A 17,099-nucleotide genomic window follows, 5' to 3' on the forward strand; every position below is an offset into this window, starting at 1 on the left:
GGAGGGAGCAGAGGTCAGAAGTGGTGCTGGAGAAGGCGGGGGCCATCGTGGTTGGCTGCCTCATCACCACCTGCTGCCTCTTCTCCCCAAGGTGTGGAAGCGTTCTGGAGCCTGGTTCTTCAAGGGCTTCCCCAAGCAGGTCCTCCCAGAGCCTATGCCCATACGGAAGACTAAGGCCCAGCAGCCCATCAGTGAGCCCACTGGCCCCGAGCAGCCTGCCCCTGAGCCCACGCACACCACCCGGGCTCTGCCTCGAGGTAGGAAAAAAACAAAAAACAAAAACATCTGCTTTCAGGACCAAGGACAGCTCCCGGCCAACTGGTCTACCTGGCAAACATCCCAATATGTTTGTGTTTCCACCCATTCGGTGGAGAGCCAGCCTCTGGGCTGGGGGCTAGGAATCCCATGTCACCTCCTCAGCTCACCAACAAGGCAGCACAGAGGACTCTCCAGCAATCTCAGGCTTCCAAAAGGCTTTGATATCGTTTTTGATGGAGCATTTAGAGGTGCAGCAGAGGTAGAAATTAAAGTTAGGAATGGAGAGAGACTCTCATAGACAAAACACACACTGGAACCTGTTGGGGGGGTGTGTTTGAGGTTTGCTGAGTCAGCCTTCCCTGCCCCTGACGTTTCTTCTATCCGCCATCAGCAAATCTGGAATTGGACTAATTAAAAGTGAGAGAGGAAGAGAAAGGAAATTAGTAAAAGAAAATTACCACTACTATGGGTATTATCGTTGTTATCCCGGCATTAATTATTAAAGGGATGATTAAAAGGGAGAGGCGGCACCATACTGAGAAGAAAAGGCAACCACAATGAACACACATTAACCGAATGAGCCCACGAGGACTGCCCAAGAAAGCCCCTGTGCAACCTCGCTTCGCACTGAGGGGTCGTTTCTGGTCTGATGAAGGTTCTGGGAGGAAGACCTTGAAAACTGACGTGCCCCCCTGTGTCTCCTGTAGCTTCCTAGCGTGCCCCGCACAGGGCCTGGCACTCAAAAGGCATCAACAAACACTCCCTCCCGGACAAGGCCGGAGCGATCTCTCTTCCCTGCAGAGAGTCACCACGTGGCCAGTGTCCCCTGCATCCCTGAGCAGCCCCCATTTCTACCCGTAGAGCATCCTTCTTCCTCGCGAAGCATCGCTCCCTCTAGGCCGAGGAGGTCGGGTGGCCCCAGTGCTGAGGCCTGACGACAGGAGGCCCTGGGCCTGAATTCCAGTTCTGCCTCTTGCTGGCCATGCGGGCTTGGGCAAGTGGCCTCACCTCGCTGAGATGCGTCTCTCATCTACAGTTTGGGGCCAAAGCAGGTTTACAGTTGTGAGGACACAAGCCACGCAATTGTTTCTGGTATTGTCATTCGTTAATTATTATATTATTTTCCATAGGAGCAACTTTTGCCCCACCCTGTAAACAATGGGGCTAATAAGTCATTGGGTCAGTTTGAGGGTCCAGTGAGATAGCACATGTAAAGTGCTTTGCAGAGCGCAGCACCTAGTAAGTGGCGGCTGATGACATGTTAGTCACCTATACACGGACACACACACATGTAAGTGGTATGAACTAGATAAGCTCTGGACACAGCAGATAACGCTGGCAGCATGGTCGATGTAACCCCCCATTGACTTCACTAGAAAGAAATGGCATCACCAGCATTGTGTGGGGACACCTAAAAATCGAGAGAGTGACATCCAGTGCCGGTGACTGTGTGGGGACACGGATGCTCTCTACACTGTTGGTAGGACTGCATGTCACCTCCAGACCGTTGGAAAGTCGTGTGGCAGAATTCATTAACCCTTGAAATGCGTATGCCCTTTGGCTCTCCAGTTCCTCTCTGGGAACATATCTCACAGCAACGCAGGAGCATAGACAAGGTATATGTACATTCGTTGCATCATTACTTATGGCAGGAAATCGCTGGGAAAACCTGAATGTTCATTCATAGGGGGACTGTTGAGTGGATTACAGTCTGTCCACACCTTGCCATATTAGGCGTTATTGAAAATGGAATGAAGTCAGTGTCTTCTAGAGATTTGGGGTTAAATCCACAATATGTGCCCTCCACATTCTTTAAACAAACACTCACAGAGCAGACGAGACCCAGGCTCCATCCTATGCCCTAGAGATAGAGAGGCATCCGGAACAGACCGAGATCCCCACTTTCCTGCAGCTGGAATTCTGGTGGGAGAAGCAGATGCTCAGCAAACCGCCAATGCAAATAAAACATGAGATCCAGTAGAGCTAAGTGCTGGGAATGGACATGAGGCGGGCGAAGAGGCGGGGGCAGGAGGCTCCATTTTGGGTGGAATGGCCAGAGAAGGGCTGTCCGAGGATGATCTTTGGAGAACATATGTGACTGGAGTCGTGGAAAGGACCACTAGACCCTTTGGAAATGTTGTGTGTGCAGAGGGCTTAAGGCTGGGACATGCTTGGCACATGCTGGGGAAGGTCAAACGGAGAGAGTGCAGCCCGTCTGGAAGGGGGTGGAGCCAGCTATCCCAGCTGGGTCGTTTTTAGCCTGTGCGTGCTCACACGTGTCTGTGCGTGCACAGGAAATAGGTGCCATTGCAAACGCAAGCTACACTGAAGGGGGGGGGGGTGGGTCGGAAAGGGAGAGTTTTAATTTATAAAAGGACCTGGGAGTGGTGGATGGGCTCCTTCGTGAGCTCAAGTAACGGCCCCCCAGGTCCCATTCAACAAGTCCTCCCTGTCATTTTTCTCCCTCTGCAGGTGACGCTGAAGACAGGAGGGCCCCAGGTCAGAAGCCAGGTGGGTTCAGCCGGCTCTGGCTTCCACTTCGGGCAAGGGGTCCTTCCACCCCTTCCCTCCATTGCCCTTTCTCTCTTCAACTCATGCCTTTCCTTGCAGGCCCCGAGCCAGCCTCTGCTCCTGGGAGAGGGAGCTATGGGCCACCTGTGCGCCGGGCCTCAGAGGCACGAATGAGCTCAGCCAGCAGGGACTCAGAGGGCTGGGGCCAGGGCCATGGTGGGACGGCCGGGGACTCCAGCCGCAGCCCGGCAGGTGAGAGAGAGGGGCAGATCCAGGCGGGCTTCCCGGATGAGGAGCATCAGGAAGGTGGGAGAGGACGGTGTTTGTCTCCATGTCGTCCACGCAGTATTTATCAAGTGCCTGCCGTGTGCCGCGCTCCGATCCAGGGGCTGGTTTTAGCCTGTGGCGGAGGGGACAGCATCCAGAAATGATTCTGACACCAGACGGCCACAATTTTGGTTCTGTCCTTTCTTCCTCTAATGCCATGTGGAAGAAAAAGTGTGGTCTTTTTGGCCCTTCTCCAAAACACTCTGGGGGGGAGGCCCCTTAGCATTGAGCCAGATAAGGATGCTTCCCCTCTCACAGATCTAACAGAAATCAGAGGGGTGGGTCAGCAGGACCAGGATGTCCCCCTCGGGTGCTCTCATCTCGCTGGGCACCCAGCACCGGGCCCTCACTGGCGGTGGATTTGCTCAGCAAGAGTGCCCACTGGTGGGAGCCCAGGATCCTTGGACTTGGGACGACATACCTCCTGGCCTGGGGAAGCCTGCATTTCAAGCCCTGTAGGAGACCTTAGCCCCTCCCTTCCTCAGGTGGTGAGGTCACCAGACTGGCTGTGGGTTGGATGGGCAGACGGTTGGTTCCCACGTAGACCTCTGCCCTCCTCTTGCTGAAGAGTGGGCTCCTGGCTTGGTGCCTCAGTGCCTCTTCTTGGCAGGAGAGCTGGGCAGTAGCATCCAATGGTCTCAAACATCCCTGGAGACCAGCGGCCTGAGTTCAAACCCTGGCTCTGCCGCAGACCGACCAAGAGACACTGGGTAAACAACTTAACCCTTCTGGGCCTCGTTTCCCCCATTTGGCAAATGGAGATAATAAAGTGCCCACCTCACGGGGTGTAAAGATTAATTAAGTAAGTCCTGTGTGTGAAGTCCCTGGCACATGGCAAGTGTCAAACGAAGGTTGACTCGTTCTTATCAAGTAGGTAGCATCGTTGCCTCTGCGAGGCCCCAGAAGTTCAGAGAGGGTGAGCGACCAGCCCACAGTCACACAGCTTATAAGAGAGAACACTCAGATGCGAAGCTAGGTCCATGTGAAGAGATGGATCGGGTTCTTTAAATAACAATAAAATAACACCAGTGCCTGCCAGATGTTGTGTTTTTGCACACACCAAGCATTGTTCTGAGCATTCCGCGTGTGTGTGTCATTGCATCTCCACCACACGCTCTGCGGCAGGTACTGTCATCCCCCTTTAATAGATGCAGAGACTGAGGCCTGGAGGGGAGAGGCCATTTGTGCCAGCTCACACAGGCGGGAGCAATGTCACAGAACCTGTGCTTTTCAGCAATACCCCAGTGGCAGCCGTGACCTGCCCAGGGGTCTGAGTGGTGGAAAGAGAGAGTGTTCTAAGAGGCAGAGAGAATTGGAAGGAGCTAAGAGTATTGGGGGCTGCATTCAAATCCAGAAGGCATTGCCTTGTGCTGGCCAGCCAGTCCCTGCTTCCTCTGTGTGCATGCATGTGTGCGTGCATGTGTGTGTAACATGTCAGGCTGTTTCCCTTTCTTTCTCCTCCAGGCTTGAGACGGGCCAACTCAGTCCAGGCCTCCAGACCGGCCCCAACCTCAGTGCAGAGCCCAGTGCCTCCTCAGCCTGGGCAGCCAGGTACCTGCCACCTGCTGAGCCACCCAGGCTGTCATGTCACTCACTGGTGACCCAGGTTCCTCCCATCCTCGCCGGGGGAGCCCCAGCTTTCTGCAAACCTGCAGCCACCACCGAATCCTAAGCTCTTCTGAGACCCTTAGAATGAGTAACACTGGGGCCTGGGCCACCAAGCAGGGCAGGAGAGGACATCTTAGCCACCCAGTGCAAGGAGCAACAGTACCTCACTCCTCAGTGTGCCCAGGCCCCAAGGCTTGTCATCATCTTTCCTGCATGCACCCCCACTGCCCTCTTATTTCCTTGATACCTTTCTTCAAATTGACTCGCTTTCCAAACATAACTGAGGACTTGCCATCACAAACCTTCTCAAGGAAAATGTAAGGACATCAGGCTTTCATAAAATGACAACTCTCCCCAGAGGGTTGTGTGAAACTCAGGAAGAAATGGTGAGCAAAGAGATGAGTACCGTGGGGACCTCTGAACAAACATGGCTTGTGAAAGACAGAGGAAAGCTTGCCTCACTGGTGCGGTTCCAGTTTGTGGTGGTAAGAGAGCCCGGTGATGGCAGCGTGAGTGGGGAACCAGGATCCCATACCGTGAAGAGAGAGGGTAAAGGAACCACAGGCTGGGGACTCCCAATAATAGCAGTGTGTTGTCTCCACGCCCTGGGGGCTGGAAGTCTGAACTCCAGGTGTTGGCAGGGCGGTTCCTGCCGAGGCTGCGAGGGAAAATCCGTCTCCTTCCTCCTCAGTTCCCCATGGCTTCGGGCATGGCATTCTCCCCATGTCTTCTCATCATCTTCCTTCTCTCCCTGCCTGTCTCTCTCTCTCTCTGTGTCCAAATATCTCCTCTTTATAAGGACACAGTCACATCAGATCAGGGCTCACCCTAGTGACCTCATCTTAACCTGACCATCCGCCAAGACCCTCCTCCGCATAAGGTCACATTCACAGGTACTGGGCATGAGGACCTGGATAGCTTTTGGGGAACACAATTCGGCCCATGGCAGAGGGCACCACAATTCACATAATGAAAATTAAACAGTGCAGTAGTCCTCAGGCCTAAGAAGGTTCTGAGCCTGAGGCCTGTCCCCTTGTGTTCAAAAGGGAAATTCACGAAGTTTGGAGAGGGGTGAGAGACCGAGCCACACCCAAGCGAGACTTTCTGGAATCAGCGTTGAAAGGCAATGGTGACTTTCTCGCGTGTTGTTGAATGTAATTTCATGGACCATCCCTGTGGGTCCTCCTCCCACCCCCACACCGCCCACTGTGGGGAATGAAGTCGTAGAGACTCCACAGACCAGGACTGACGCTGCGGCACTGAAAGATTCGGAGAGTGAACTTGCACACCCCCTCGCAGACAGTGCCCACCCCATTGGCTCATTGGCTTCACAGCAGCCGGGTGGAGTCTCACAGAGCAGGAAGCTGAGGCCCAGGAGGGAAGCACTGGGGCTTGAACCCAGGCCTTCCTGGCCCCAGAATCCCCCACGGGAACATTCCTGCAGCCCTGGTACCTCTGCACATCACCTGCTACCCTGGGCCTGTGTCCATGCTCAGGAAATGTGGGGGACGAGGGGTGCGCACCCAAATGATGCCACCTTCTCTGCTCTCTTTTTTCTCCTCGCAGGGCCCCCAGGAGGCAGCAGGCCCGGCCCTGGGCCAGCCGGACGCTTTCCTGACCAGAGACCAGGCACGTGCTCGCTTCCTCCCCAGCCCGCCCCAGCGGCCACCTCTCTCCCACCCAGTCTGCACCCTGAGACCCACCTGATGAGCTCTAAGCCACCCCACCCCCGGATCCCAAAACTTCAGATAGTCCACACTAAGATGAGACAGATGGGGAAGGAGGGCACGTGGAGTGTCTGAGAGCCCGCCCTGCCTGGGTTCAAGCCCCTGCTCCTTCCCTCCCGGCTCTGTGACCCTGGGCAAGCCACTTAACTTCCCTGAGCCTGCTTCCTCGCCTCTAACATGGGAATGACCAGAGGACCTGCCCCTCAGAGCTGTTACAAGGGTTAAACGTGCAAACACACATGAAACCCTAGCACGTGGCCCGGAATGTATCAGGACCACACTAAGTGACGGTGACTGTTCTATAGGCTCTACGGGCCTCATCATCATCACATCTGTCACTGTGGCTACAGTGAGGTCATTGCTTTCTGATGCACCAGGAACGCCGTTAAGTGCTGTGTGAGATCATTTCTTAACTAATAGCTACTACTCTTCGAGTGCCTTCAGGCATTATTAGCCCCACTTTACAGACGGGGGCGCTGGGGCCCAGAGACATTGAGTAGCTGGCCCTGCGTGCGTCACTCTCCTGCCCTCTCCCTGTCCCCTGCAGAGGTGGCTCCTGGCGACCCCGGCTATACAGGGGCGGCTGCCCCACCCCGGGAGGAGAGACCTGGAGGAGTCGGAGCCAAGGAGGACAGAGTGGGCCACCCACCGGGCCCCTATTCCCAAGTATCTGCGGCCGCCCCCCAGCCTGCCGCCACCCCTGCCCGCCAACCGCCACCCCCAGAGGAGGACGAGGAAGAAGCCAACAGCTACGATTCAGATGAAGCAAGTAGGTGGGGTGTCTGGGAAAAACTCCTCCAGGTCACCCCTGGGGATATAGGAGGGACAGCCCCATGCACCCCTCCCAGCCCCCAACGTGCCAGACGTGACAAATGCAGTGACCACGCTACAAAAACACAAATTCGTGTTACTAGATTCACAGGAGGACGTCAACTTTCGACACATTTGGTGCCACACACACACGTTTTATTGTCATGAAAGCTGCTCAGTGTCCAGCCACCATCCATGTCACTGGAAAGAGTGCAGTTCCGCTGTGTCCAGCTTGTCACACGTCACACATGGGGTTGTCACCGGGCCCGGCATTCCGCTCCTGGGCCTGTCTGCATTTCAGTCCTTTCCAACACCCTGTAATGCCCATCTTCTGAAAGTCAGTGTAACCCGTTTAAAAGTCTCTTCGTGTTTCCTCTTACACCCACCCACTCAGTGATGTATGAAGTGCCTGTTCTACACTCCCCCACCCAGGCCCTGAGTCCCAGGGACACACACACACACATGCACGCACGCACGCGCGCGCACACTTCTCCTGAGTGTGGCCGGAGCAGCAGAGGAGAGCCGGGGGTTGTGAGCCAGGGAGAGGCGCAGATGGGCACGGGGCTGCATCTGGTGCGTGTCGCGGGACTGGGGGACGCTCCAAGAGCTTGAGGTCAGATGGAGAGACGGCACCTGCATGAGGGCTATCATCAGTGGCATGGTCTGGGCCCATCATGTCCCCTCATCTTGTAAAATGAGAAGCAGAATGCTGCCTCTTACACAGGACTGACGGGACGGTAAACTGAGGAACCCCCTGGGGAAGCGCTTGGTGAACTGGGAATCTCCATTATGTGGTGCCAAACACGCTGGAGGAGCTAGTGTCATGTGACACTCACCCCAGAGAGGACTGTGGTCCACGCTTGCTAAGCACTCGTTCCATGCCGGGCAGTTTTCTCAGTGCGGCCCTGGCATGTGCTCACGTCACCTTCCCGTGGAGCCCGGGGGTGGTTGCTTTTCCTGCTCCCATTTCACAGGTAGGGAGACAGAGGCTGTGAGAGGTTCAAGCTCACGTGGCTGGCGAGTGGAGGTGCTGGCAGTCCATCTCTCTGCTGTGGTAGATCAGAGCCCGGACCTGGGTGGCCTGTCAGTTGTCCCCTCCACCCCCATGCTCTCCCACGGGTCTGTGGTCTGCAGGGAAAGGAGTCAGGGAGTCCACGTCGCCTGGTCAGCCAGAGGCTGTTTCCGCTCTGGAAGCGTCCCCGGTCTATCCCACCTGCCTGCCTTTCCTCATCCTTGCCCCCCTTGCCCTTCTGCCTGAAACAGTGGCCACTGCTTTTTCCATGTGCCTTATATGTCCCTTCACTGGCCCATCATACATGTTCTCTCCCAGCCTGTGTCCATCCCTGTTATGGGCTGTCCACAGTGGTTCCTAACTAGCCTACCTCCAGATTCCTCCCTCACTCCTCTCTGGTTTATGTGTATTTATTGAGCACCTGCTAAGCGCCCCAGCCTGTTCTAGGCACTGAGAGTACCATGACCAAAAAATGACAGACAAGACGGCTGATCTGAGAAACTAATGTTCTAGTGGAGAGAAACAGCTGACATGGCAGCGAGCTCACGTCAGACCGACACAGAGCACCGTGAAGGAAATAAAGTGGGGCGAATGACCGTGGGGGGGGGCTGCTTTGGGTAGGGTGACTGCGGAGGGCTCATCTGGGGAGGTGACATCCAAGCTGAGGCATGGATCATGGGAAGGTGCCAGCCATGTGAGGATCTAGAGGGAGAGCATTCCAGGCAGCGGCAACGGCACGTGCTGAGTCCGACTCCTCCAGCAAGTGAGTGAGTAGCGACGGTGTTCCCCACACTGCGTCCCACGTGGACACAGCTGTGAGCAGGACGAACACAGCCCTTGCCCGTCAGATCTTTCTGTCCGGTAGGACAGGGAGTCATTAACTAGACGAAGTCACTAATGAATCATTCACAAACCACAGCTGGGCCGAGGGTCTACCAGCATGGGGTGTCCAGAGCGGGGACTGCGTCTCCCTCTCTTCTGTAGGCTCAATGCCCAGCCTATCCAGGGTACGTTCTCGGCGCTCGGGAAATGTTTGTCGAATGACTGAGTGAATGTTCTCTTGGTTCCCGCCTCTGCCCCCTCCAGCCACCCTGGGTGCCCTGGAGTTCAGCCTCCTCTATGACCAGGATAACAGCTCCCTGAACTGCACCATCATAAAGGCCAAGGTGGGTGAGGGACCCCTCGGGCTGCTCGGGCATCTCTAGGGGGCGTGGGACGGACGTGGGTTACCAGGCCCAGGTCTGTTGCCTTGTCTCTCTGTGGCAATGGCAGTGAGGAGAGACAGAAGCTCACTACAGCCAGTATCCTGGGGGCCTGTGTCCTCTGGGGATAAGTCCAGGGGGGGTTCATTTAAGGGGCAGCTGCCTCCCAGGGGCAGAGGCAGCGAGAGCTACGGAGGGGACACAGAGGTGCTGCCCGCCCTGGAGGCCACGACAGCCCGATTTGACGGTTGATGTGGCCACACAGCAGCCCCTTCGGTGGGTGTGGCTCTGAAACTGGATTGGCAGCCGGAGTTGGCCCATTGGTGCCGACGCAGGACACCAATGCAGGCTTCAGAGGGGGCAGGGAAGGCAGGCCCCGGGGGAAGACTGTGCCCACCCTGCCAGCTCCGGGGAAACGTGCTGACCAAATTCCAGACCCCGAGGAAAGCCGGTGCTGTCATTGCAGATCCCAGCAGGTGACTGACTAGGGCTCCCCAACCCCCCAAGTCTGATCCAAGTAGAACAAGCAAGGCCTGGGAACCAGACTGCCTGGGTTCAAAGACAGCTTCGCTGCTTCCTAGCTGTGTGATTTGGGGGAAGTTACTTAACCTCTCTGTGCCTCAGTGTGTCCGTTTGCAAATTGGGGATAATAAAGCATCACCCCCTTAGGGATGACTGTAAGTATTAAATGGAAGGTGGCCGCGGGCTCCGGTTTTCTCAGGATAGTCCCCATCTATGCCTGTTGCTTTCCTGTAATAATGACAGACTCCCCCTCACTCACAAAATGCCCCGGTTTGCATGATAAATGAGGTATGAAATGTGTCATGTCACTGCTAGACCCACACCCAGGTCACTTCTTCAGCAAGCATTTATTGAGCACCTCTTATGTGTTGGTCTCTATGGCAACACTTAGAGGCATCTAGCCCCCTCCCCTGAATAACACAGTGAGGTAAGTACCTATAAGATCTTGTTTCACCAAGGGGGACGCTCCATCTGAGATGCTAGGGAGTGGTAGTGACTTTGGTGCGAGTGCGCAGGCCCCGCTCAAAGGCGTTCAGATTTTAAAGGCAGAGTGCCTGTCAGTTGGTAACCTTGCAGTCCGAACAGTCATCCCAGAAATGTTCCTTAAACACCTACTCTCTGTCAGGCACTACCCCCAGATACTGGGGATACTCGGGTGAGCAAGAATAGGCCCTGCCCTCATGGACGCCCCCCCAAGGAAACCCACAAAAACCCATCACTGTAGCATTTCCCAAGTATTGTAAACCACCTGGGGCTTCTTACAGATTACTTCGCCTCATTTAATCTTCACAGCAGCCTGTGAGGAAGGTTCTGGCATCGTTCCCACTTTACAGATGGGGAAGCTGAGGCACAGAAAGATTCGATGACTTGCCCAGATCACGCAGCCAGGCAGTGGTGGCGCTGGGATTTGAACCACTGCGGTCCAGCTCAAAAGCCCGTGTTCTTACCCACTAGGTGGCCCTGCCGCTCTCCCCACTTCGCGGCATCCTCTCCCAGCTGGTAGTAGCCAACGCTGTCTACACATTCTTGGGCCAGGCCCAGAGCTCCAACTTCACAGGCGAGACCTCCTTTAATCCCTGCGAGAACCCCATGAAGCACAGGGGCTGTGATCAGCCCCACTGAACAGATGAGGAAACCAAGGTCCAAGGAGATCACAGGACGTGATATCTGGGCTTCAAGATTAGTGCTGGGTGAGGGGACAGTGGGAGCCCAGAGGTGGGACACCTGTCCCAGCCTGGGCATGGGGAGAGGGCTAGCGTGTGACTGAACCCCAGGAACTTTGGAGTCGCTCGTGTCAACAAGCCCCACTTCATTCCTACCCCCAACAAACTCCCTGCCCCCCAGGGTCTCATTTGACCCTCATCAAATGAGGGGGGGGGCAGGCAAGACACTGTGGTCCCCGGCATCTGGATGGGGAAACCAAGGTCTCAGGAGGGAGTGTAGGGCTGGGATGAGAACCCAGGCCTCCTTCCCCCACCCCTCCCCTCTCCTGCCCTTCCTGTTCTGGAACCCCTCCTCCTGTGCTGCTAGTAGCCATCCAGCCTCGATGGGGCCGTTCCTATGTGCCAGGCACTGTGCTGGGCATGCTCCAGGTGAAGTCGTGTGTAAGTCTCACCTGCGCTTGAAGCAGGCCCTGTTCTCATCCCGTTTGACCTGTGAGGAAAATGAGGCTCGGGCAGGCTCAGCAACTTGCCAGAGGCCACACAGCCAGGAACTGACATGACCAGGTTTTAAGCCCTGTCTGCCTGATTCCAGAGCTCTTTTCACGACATACTGTGGCTCCCTTCTCTCTCTTCTGCAGAGGAAGCACCTAGGGTGGGCCGCTGGATGGGCAGATGCCACGGGCTGCACCCAGTGCCCATGACAGCTGAGTGGCCAGGCCTCCAAGGCCCTCACCCCGCCACCTTTTCTCTTGCAGGGACTGAAGCCCATGGACTCCAACGGCTTGGCCGATCCCTACGTTAAGCTGCACCTCCTGCCGGGAGCCAGCAAGGTACCATATGGCCTGGGCCTCTCGGCAAGCCAGGCACACAGGCCCTGGCAGGCACCCAGGGTTCCCAGCTCTGAACCTAAAATAGCCCTTTCTGCCCCCAAACCCCCTCCTCCCTGAGTGACAGAGTCCTTGCAAGGGCTGGGGGTGGACCAGGAGCCCTGCCCATTTCTCCAACCCAGAAGCCTGGCATCCAGGAGCCTCCGAAGGCCAGGAGAGAAGGAGGTGACCCAACGATGCTCTTCACTTGCTCAGACACCTTCTGTGGCTCCCCAGTGCTGAGCATGGCCCCTCTCCCCTCCCACTTGGTGCCCCAGCCAAGCACTCCTTCCCCCTCAATAGAAACGAATAACTCGCTCCAGGCTTCAGGGCTCAGCACTTGAAATGATTAATGTTCTGTCACTGAGAGAAAAGTTCCCCCCACCCACTTTCTCTCCCCTGGCAGCTCACCTGACATTGACTTTGCTCTGGGGAGGAGAAGTGGGGTTAGATCTCCTCTCACTGGGTGGGCCCACTCAGAGCACGTGGCTGCAGAGTGCTTCCTTGGGTTTGACTTTGGGCTTTGTCCTGTTAATTTGATGAGGATGGCCTAAATGCAAGGGGGACCTGCCCTTGGTTGCATGGTCTTGGGAAAGTGTGTGTTAAAAATCTCTGCAAGTATCAAATGCCCATAAGACAAAAGAGGCGTGTGTGTACGTACGTACGTACACACACACACACACACACACACACACACACACACACACACACACACACACACACAGTATCTTCTCTTTGTTTGGATCAAGAAATAAGAGTCCCTCACCTGGCCATGGCCAAACTGTGAAGTGTTTGGCCACTACTACTTCTAAATCCCCAGGGACATTTGCTTCTCTCTAAGCACTCTCCTTTGCTCACTCCTAAATCCAAACTTCCTTTGCCAAGGAATCCAGTGAGTCATTTACATGTTAGTATGAATTAGATTGGTCACCAGACCACCTCTTCTGGGTGCAGTGTGTTTCTAGCCTTCTCTCTTAGAGTGAAATGAAAACTTTTGTCCCCTCCCCCTAATGAATTTCAGCATGAAGGGTGCTATTTGGGGAAACATGGAAGCATCCCAGAATCCTCAGAAATTGTTCCTTTACTGCCTAGGAGTGGGTGACACTTACGTCTGCCTCCCTGACCTATGTAGGAGTTTTTTCCTCAATGGGAAATGTCTCTGCTTTCTGATCTTAACGGGAAGTTCAAAGAGAGAGCTCCGTGCGTGGGTGGAGGGGTGGCTCAGCGTCCATCCCCGTCCGTGGCTGTGGTCCTCACCGCAGAGCATGCCCCGCACTCCCTGAGGTGTGCACTCAGGAGCAGCTGAGCCCCCGGACGCTCCTAAAGGGAGAGTCGAAATTACTCCCCAACCCCGACCCCAGATCAGCCCAAAGGACTGGCTCCCCACCACGGCACATGTCTGTCTGTCTGTCTGTCTCTTGGGGCTCTAGTCCAACAAGCTCCGGACAAAAACCCTGCGAAACACCCGGAACCCCATCTGGAACGAGACTCTCGTCTACCACGGCATCACGGACGAGGACATGCAGAGGAAGACCCTCAGGTACCCGCCCGGCGGGTGGGCAGAGACACGCATGTGGTCCCTGGCAGTCACTTTTGAAAATCTCTCTGCGTACTTTGTTTTTTCCGTCTCCTTTTTTTACTTCTACAAAACAATATGTATTTCCGGTAGAAACTTCTAAGAATACAGATAAGTGAAACTCTTAACATCTCGGTGTCTGGGTGTCCGGGTTGTATGTGTGTAGACATGCACACATGCAAAAGATCCTTATAAAATGGAGTGTTTTTTAAGTTTTTTATTTATTTATCTTTATAGGGGAAGGGAAGGAGAGAGGGAGAGAAATATCAATGTATGGTTGCCTCTTGTGTGTCCCCTGCTGGGAACTGGCCTGCAACCCAGGCATGTGCCCTGACTGGGAATCGAACTGTGATCTTTTGGTTCAGAGGCCGGTGCTCAATCCACTGAGCTACACCAGCCAGGGCAAAATTGAGTGTTTTGAAAGATGGACCATCCTAGTAACTAATCAATCTGTCTTACTTAACAATATGTTGATGTATTTCATCTTCCACATGCTGTCTTACACTGCACTTTAATGATACTAGTCATACCCAGATACACTCTTCTGTAAAAACCAATAGAGAAGGCAAAGCCCCTTTTAAAGGGTTAGTTCCCGCCCACAGCCCGGGTCTGCCACCTCCTCCCGGGGGTCTGTGTACCTTCAGACTCCTGTTAGCAGGATAGAGAGTATCATGCTGTCTATATCTGGAAGCTTCCTTTTTCCCTGACTAATATGTCCTGGAGTTACAGCCATGAGAGACATTTAGATCCACCTAATTTCAACTGCTTTGGAGTCCTCCACAGAAGGAAATGGTTAACGGATTTTTTTTAAGTTTCATTATTAAATAGTATAAATTTGCAGAAAACTGCAGATTACAGTACAGCAAACAGCCATGAACCCAGCTCTCAGTTTTTTATAGATGACCTTGAACAACCCGGGCTTGAACTCCAGGGTCCACTTACATGTGCATCGTTTTCAATAAGTACTGCGCGTGTATTTTCTTTCTTATCATCTTCTCAATCCTTTTTCTTTTCTCTAGTTTATTTTACTGCTAGAATATAGCATAGAATACATATAATAAACAGACCATGTGTTAATAACTCTTTATATTCTTGGTAAGGCTTCTAGCCAGCAGTAGGCCGCTAGTAGTTAAGTTTTGAGGGAGTCTAAAGTTATACGTGGGTTTTCAAGGACATGGTGGGTCAGCACCTCTAAGCCCCACATTATTCAAGGGTCAGCATATACACAAGTGTGTACAAAAAGGCAGGAATGTGGTTGCTCCATTGCTGCTTTATTCCTAATAGCTCAAAACGAGAAACAGCCCAAAACCAAATGCCCATCAGTAGCTGAATTAGGGGGCTATATTTGCCCGATGGAATACTATACAGCAATAAAAAGGACAAGTCACTACAGACCTGGCTGAATCTCACATACATGTTGAACAAAAGAAGCCATTCGCTTCCGTTTATATAAAGGTCAAAAACAGGACCATGAACCCACAGGGCCAGAGGTCAAGGAGAGTGGTTATCTTTGACGGAGGAGGCAAGGGACCATGAGGGTCTTCTGAGAGCTGGAATATTCTATATTTTGATCTTGGCAGCAGTTACGTGGTTGTGTGCATGTGAACGATTCAGCAAGCTATTCATTTAAGGTGTGTGCCCATCACTGCTCACAAGTTACACTGTAGTAAAGACGCCATGAAAACTACCTGACTGAGGGCTCAATACACAGAAACTGAAGTGTCCCTATGCACACGACACATTCCTTGCCAGCCCCCATCACAGTTCTTGGCACACAGTAAGGGCACATGCTCGTCTTTCTCTCCCCACTGTTTCTGCGGCTCGCAGGATCTCCGTCTGTGACGAGGACAAGTTTGGCCATAACGAGTTTATTGGCGAGACCAGGTTCTCTCTCAAGAAGCTGAAGCCCAACCAAAGGAAGAACTTCAATATCTGTCTGGAGCGAGTCATCCCGGTGAGCGCCTCTTCCTGGGGACTCGAGGCCGGGGGGGTCAGCATTTGGGGGTGCAGCCTTCCCTGGGGCCTGCAGCCTGCCAGGCAGCAGGGATGTGGCTGCTATTGAGAGAAGCGTAAGGATTTCCGCTCGGAGCATCGGGACTGTGCCCTGACTCTGCCTTTTACTGACCCTGTGCGAGCCTCACTTCTCTGAACGGCAGGGTCCTCTTCTATCAAACTGGGGAGGGCAGAGCCGTGTGGCAGTGTGGCCGGCCTGGGATCAAAGCCCAGCTCTGCGACTACCCTGCTCCCTGGCCCCGGCCAAGCGTCTGAGCTACTCTGAGCCTCGATTTTTCTTATCTGCACATGGGCTTTCCAGTACCCGCCTCACGGGAGCGTTGTGTGAATGACATGATCAGAACAGAACCCAGTGCACAGTGAGCACCATAGCTTGTTACCTGTTGTTGTTATAGGAATAATACTGCCCTACCCACCTGTCACTCATGAAGCCATAAAGCACCATGCACACAAGCAGGAGGCAGGATAGCACAGTGCTAGAGCAAGGACTCTGGAGCCAGAATCTCTGGGTTTGAATCCTGGCTCTGCCATTTGTTCTAAACCTGGGCCAAGTTGTTTAACCCTTCTGGGCCTTGTGTTCTCACCCATGAAATGGGATAGTAGAGTGCTAGTTATTATTGTTAGATGTGATGCTTGCCTTTTGAGAAAGAACAAGAACCAAGCTGAGAGCCTCCTCCAGTTGGGCTGTTCCTCAGAACCAACTGGTGATTTTGAAATCAGAGCTTAAAACTAAGATCCTGACTTCGGAGGGTAGGGCCTGCAATTTGTATTTTTAGAGATAATCCGACCTGCTCCTTTGGACGCACGGGCCACCTGGGGCCCAGAGCAGGAGCAAGTGGCCCAGATCACGCTGCGTGCCAGCGGCTGTGCTCTGGGCAGCAGCCAGGGCCAGGTCTCCTGCAGCCGCCAGCACACCTGCTTCCCCCGGGCAGAGGGCCAGCTCCCCACGGAAAGCCGTGTCAGGTGGGAAGGGGAAACTTGTAGCAACCTCCCACCAGATGGCTGGCCCGCAGATGGAATATCCAAGTGCCCTGTGTGGGCTCGTACTGCACAGGCGAAGGAACAAGCCACAGTAATGACAATCACTAGGAAGAAGTTACACCGAGTGCCAGATTCCAGATAAATCACTGCAGGCAACCCTCGGAGTGGCACATTCCCACTAGGTCTTTGCCTGGTGACAGCAGGTTCCTCAGGCTTCCTCTTCCTTCCCTCACTCAGTGAGTCTGTTTGATCCACACAGTGGCCACGCCCCTGCCTGAGTCAGCAGCTCCTGGGCCCACCCACCTTGCTCTGATGGACACAGCCAGCCCCAGAGGCAGGAAGGTGCTCTGCCCACCATCACCTTTTGCTCTTTGTCCTTGGCCCTCCCACCACCAACTCCCCCCATATTCCCCACCAAGAACAGGGGCTGCATAAGTGCTGTCCCCTCCTCTTCTCTAGACCTTAGTTCCCCTCATATCTAAAATGGTCTTTAACCAGCAGCTGTCACACTCTGTCCCCCAGA

At 54.2% G+C, this 17,099-nt stretch overlaps 1 protein-coding gene across 3 annotated transcripts in view; it reads left to right on the forward strand.

Moving 5' to 3' along the window:
* RPH3A (rabphilin 3A) overlaps positions 1 to 17,099 on the forward strand; it is a 97,233-nt gene that overhangs the window by 74,172 nt on the left and 5,962 nt on the right. For all 3 annotated transcript variants that reach the window (XM_037052142.1, XM_037052144.1, XM_037052143.1), the window contains exons 8-17: positions 92 to 257; positions 2,731 to 2,769; positions 2,869 to 3,021; positions 4,561 to 4,647; positions 6,271 to 6,333; positions 6,979 to 7,200; positions 9,340 to 9,419; positions 11,896 to 11,970; positions 13,437 to 13,546; positions 15,410 to 15,536. In XM_037052142.1, coding sequence (XP_036908037.1) covers positions 92 to 257; positions 2,731 to 2,769; positions 2,869 to 3,021; positions 4,561 to 4,647; positions 6,271 to 6,333; positions 6,979 to 7,200; positions 9,340 to 9,419; positions 11,896 to 11,970; positions 13,437 to 13,546; positions 15,410 to 15,536 — 1,122 coding nt within the window. The remainder of the gene's footprint in view (positions 1 to 91; positions 258 to 2,730; positions 2,770 to 2,868; positions 3,022 to 4,560; positions 4,648 to 6,270; positions 6,334 to 6,978; positions 7,201 to 9,339; positions 9,420 to 11,895; positions 11,971 to 13,436; positions 13,547 to 15,409; positions 15,537 to 17,099) is intronic.

The sequence above is a fragment of the Sturnira hondurensis genome, unplaced genomic scaffold, assembly GCF_014824575.4.
Source record: "Sturnira hondurensis isolate 20B ecotype Veracruz unplaced genomic scaffold, ASM1482457v3 Scaffold0007406, whole genome shotgun sequence".
Taxonomy (NCBI): Eukaryota; Metazoa; Chordata; class Mammalia; order Chiroptera; family Phyllostomidae; genus Sturnira; species Sturnira hondurensis.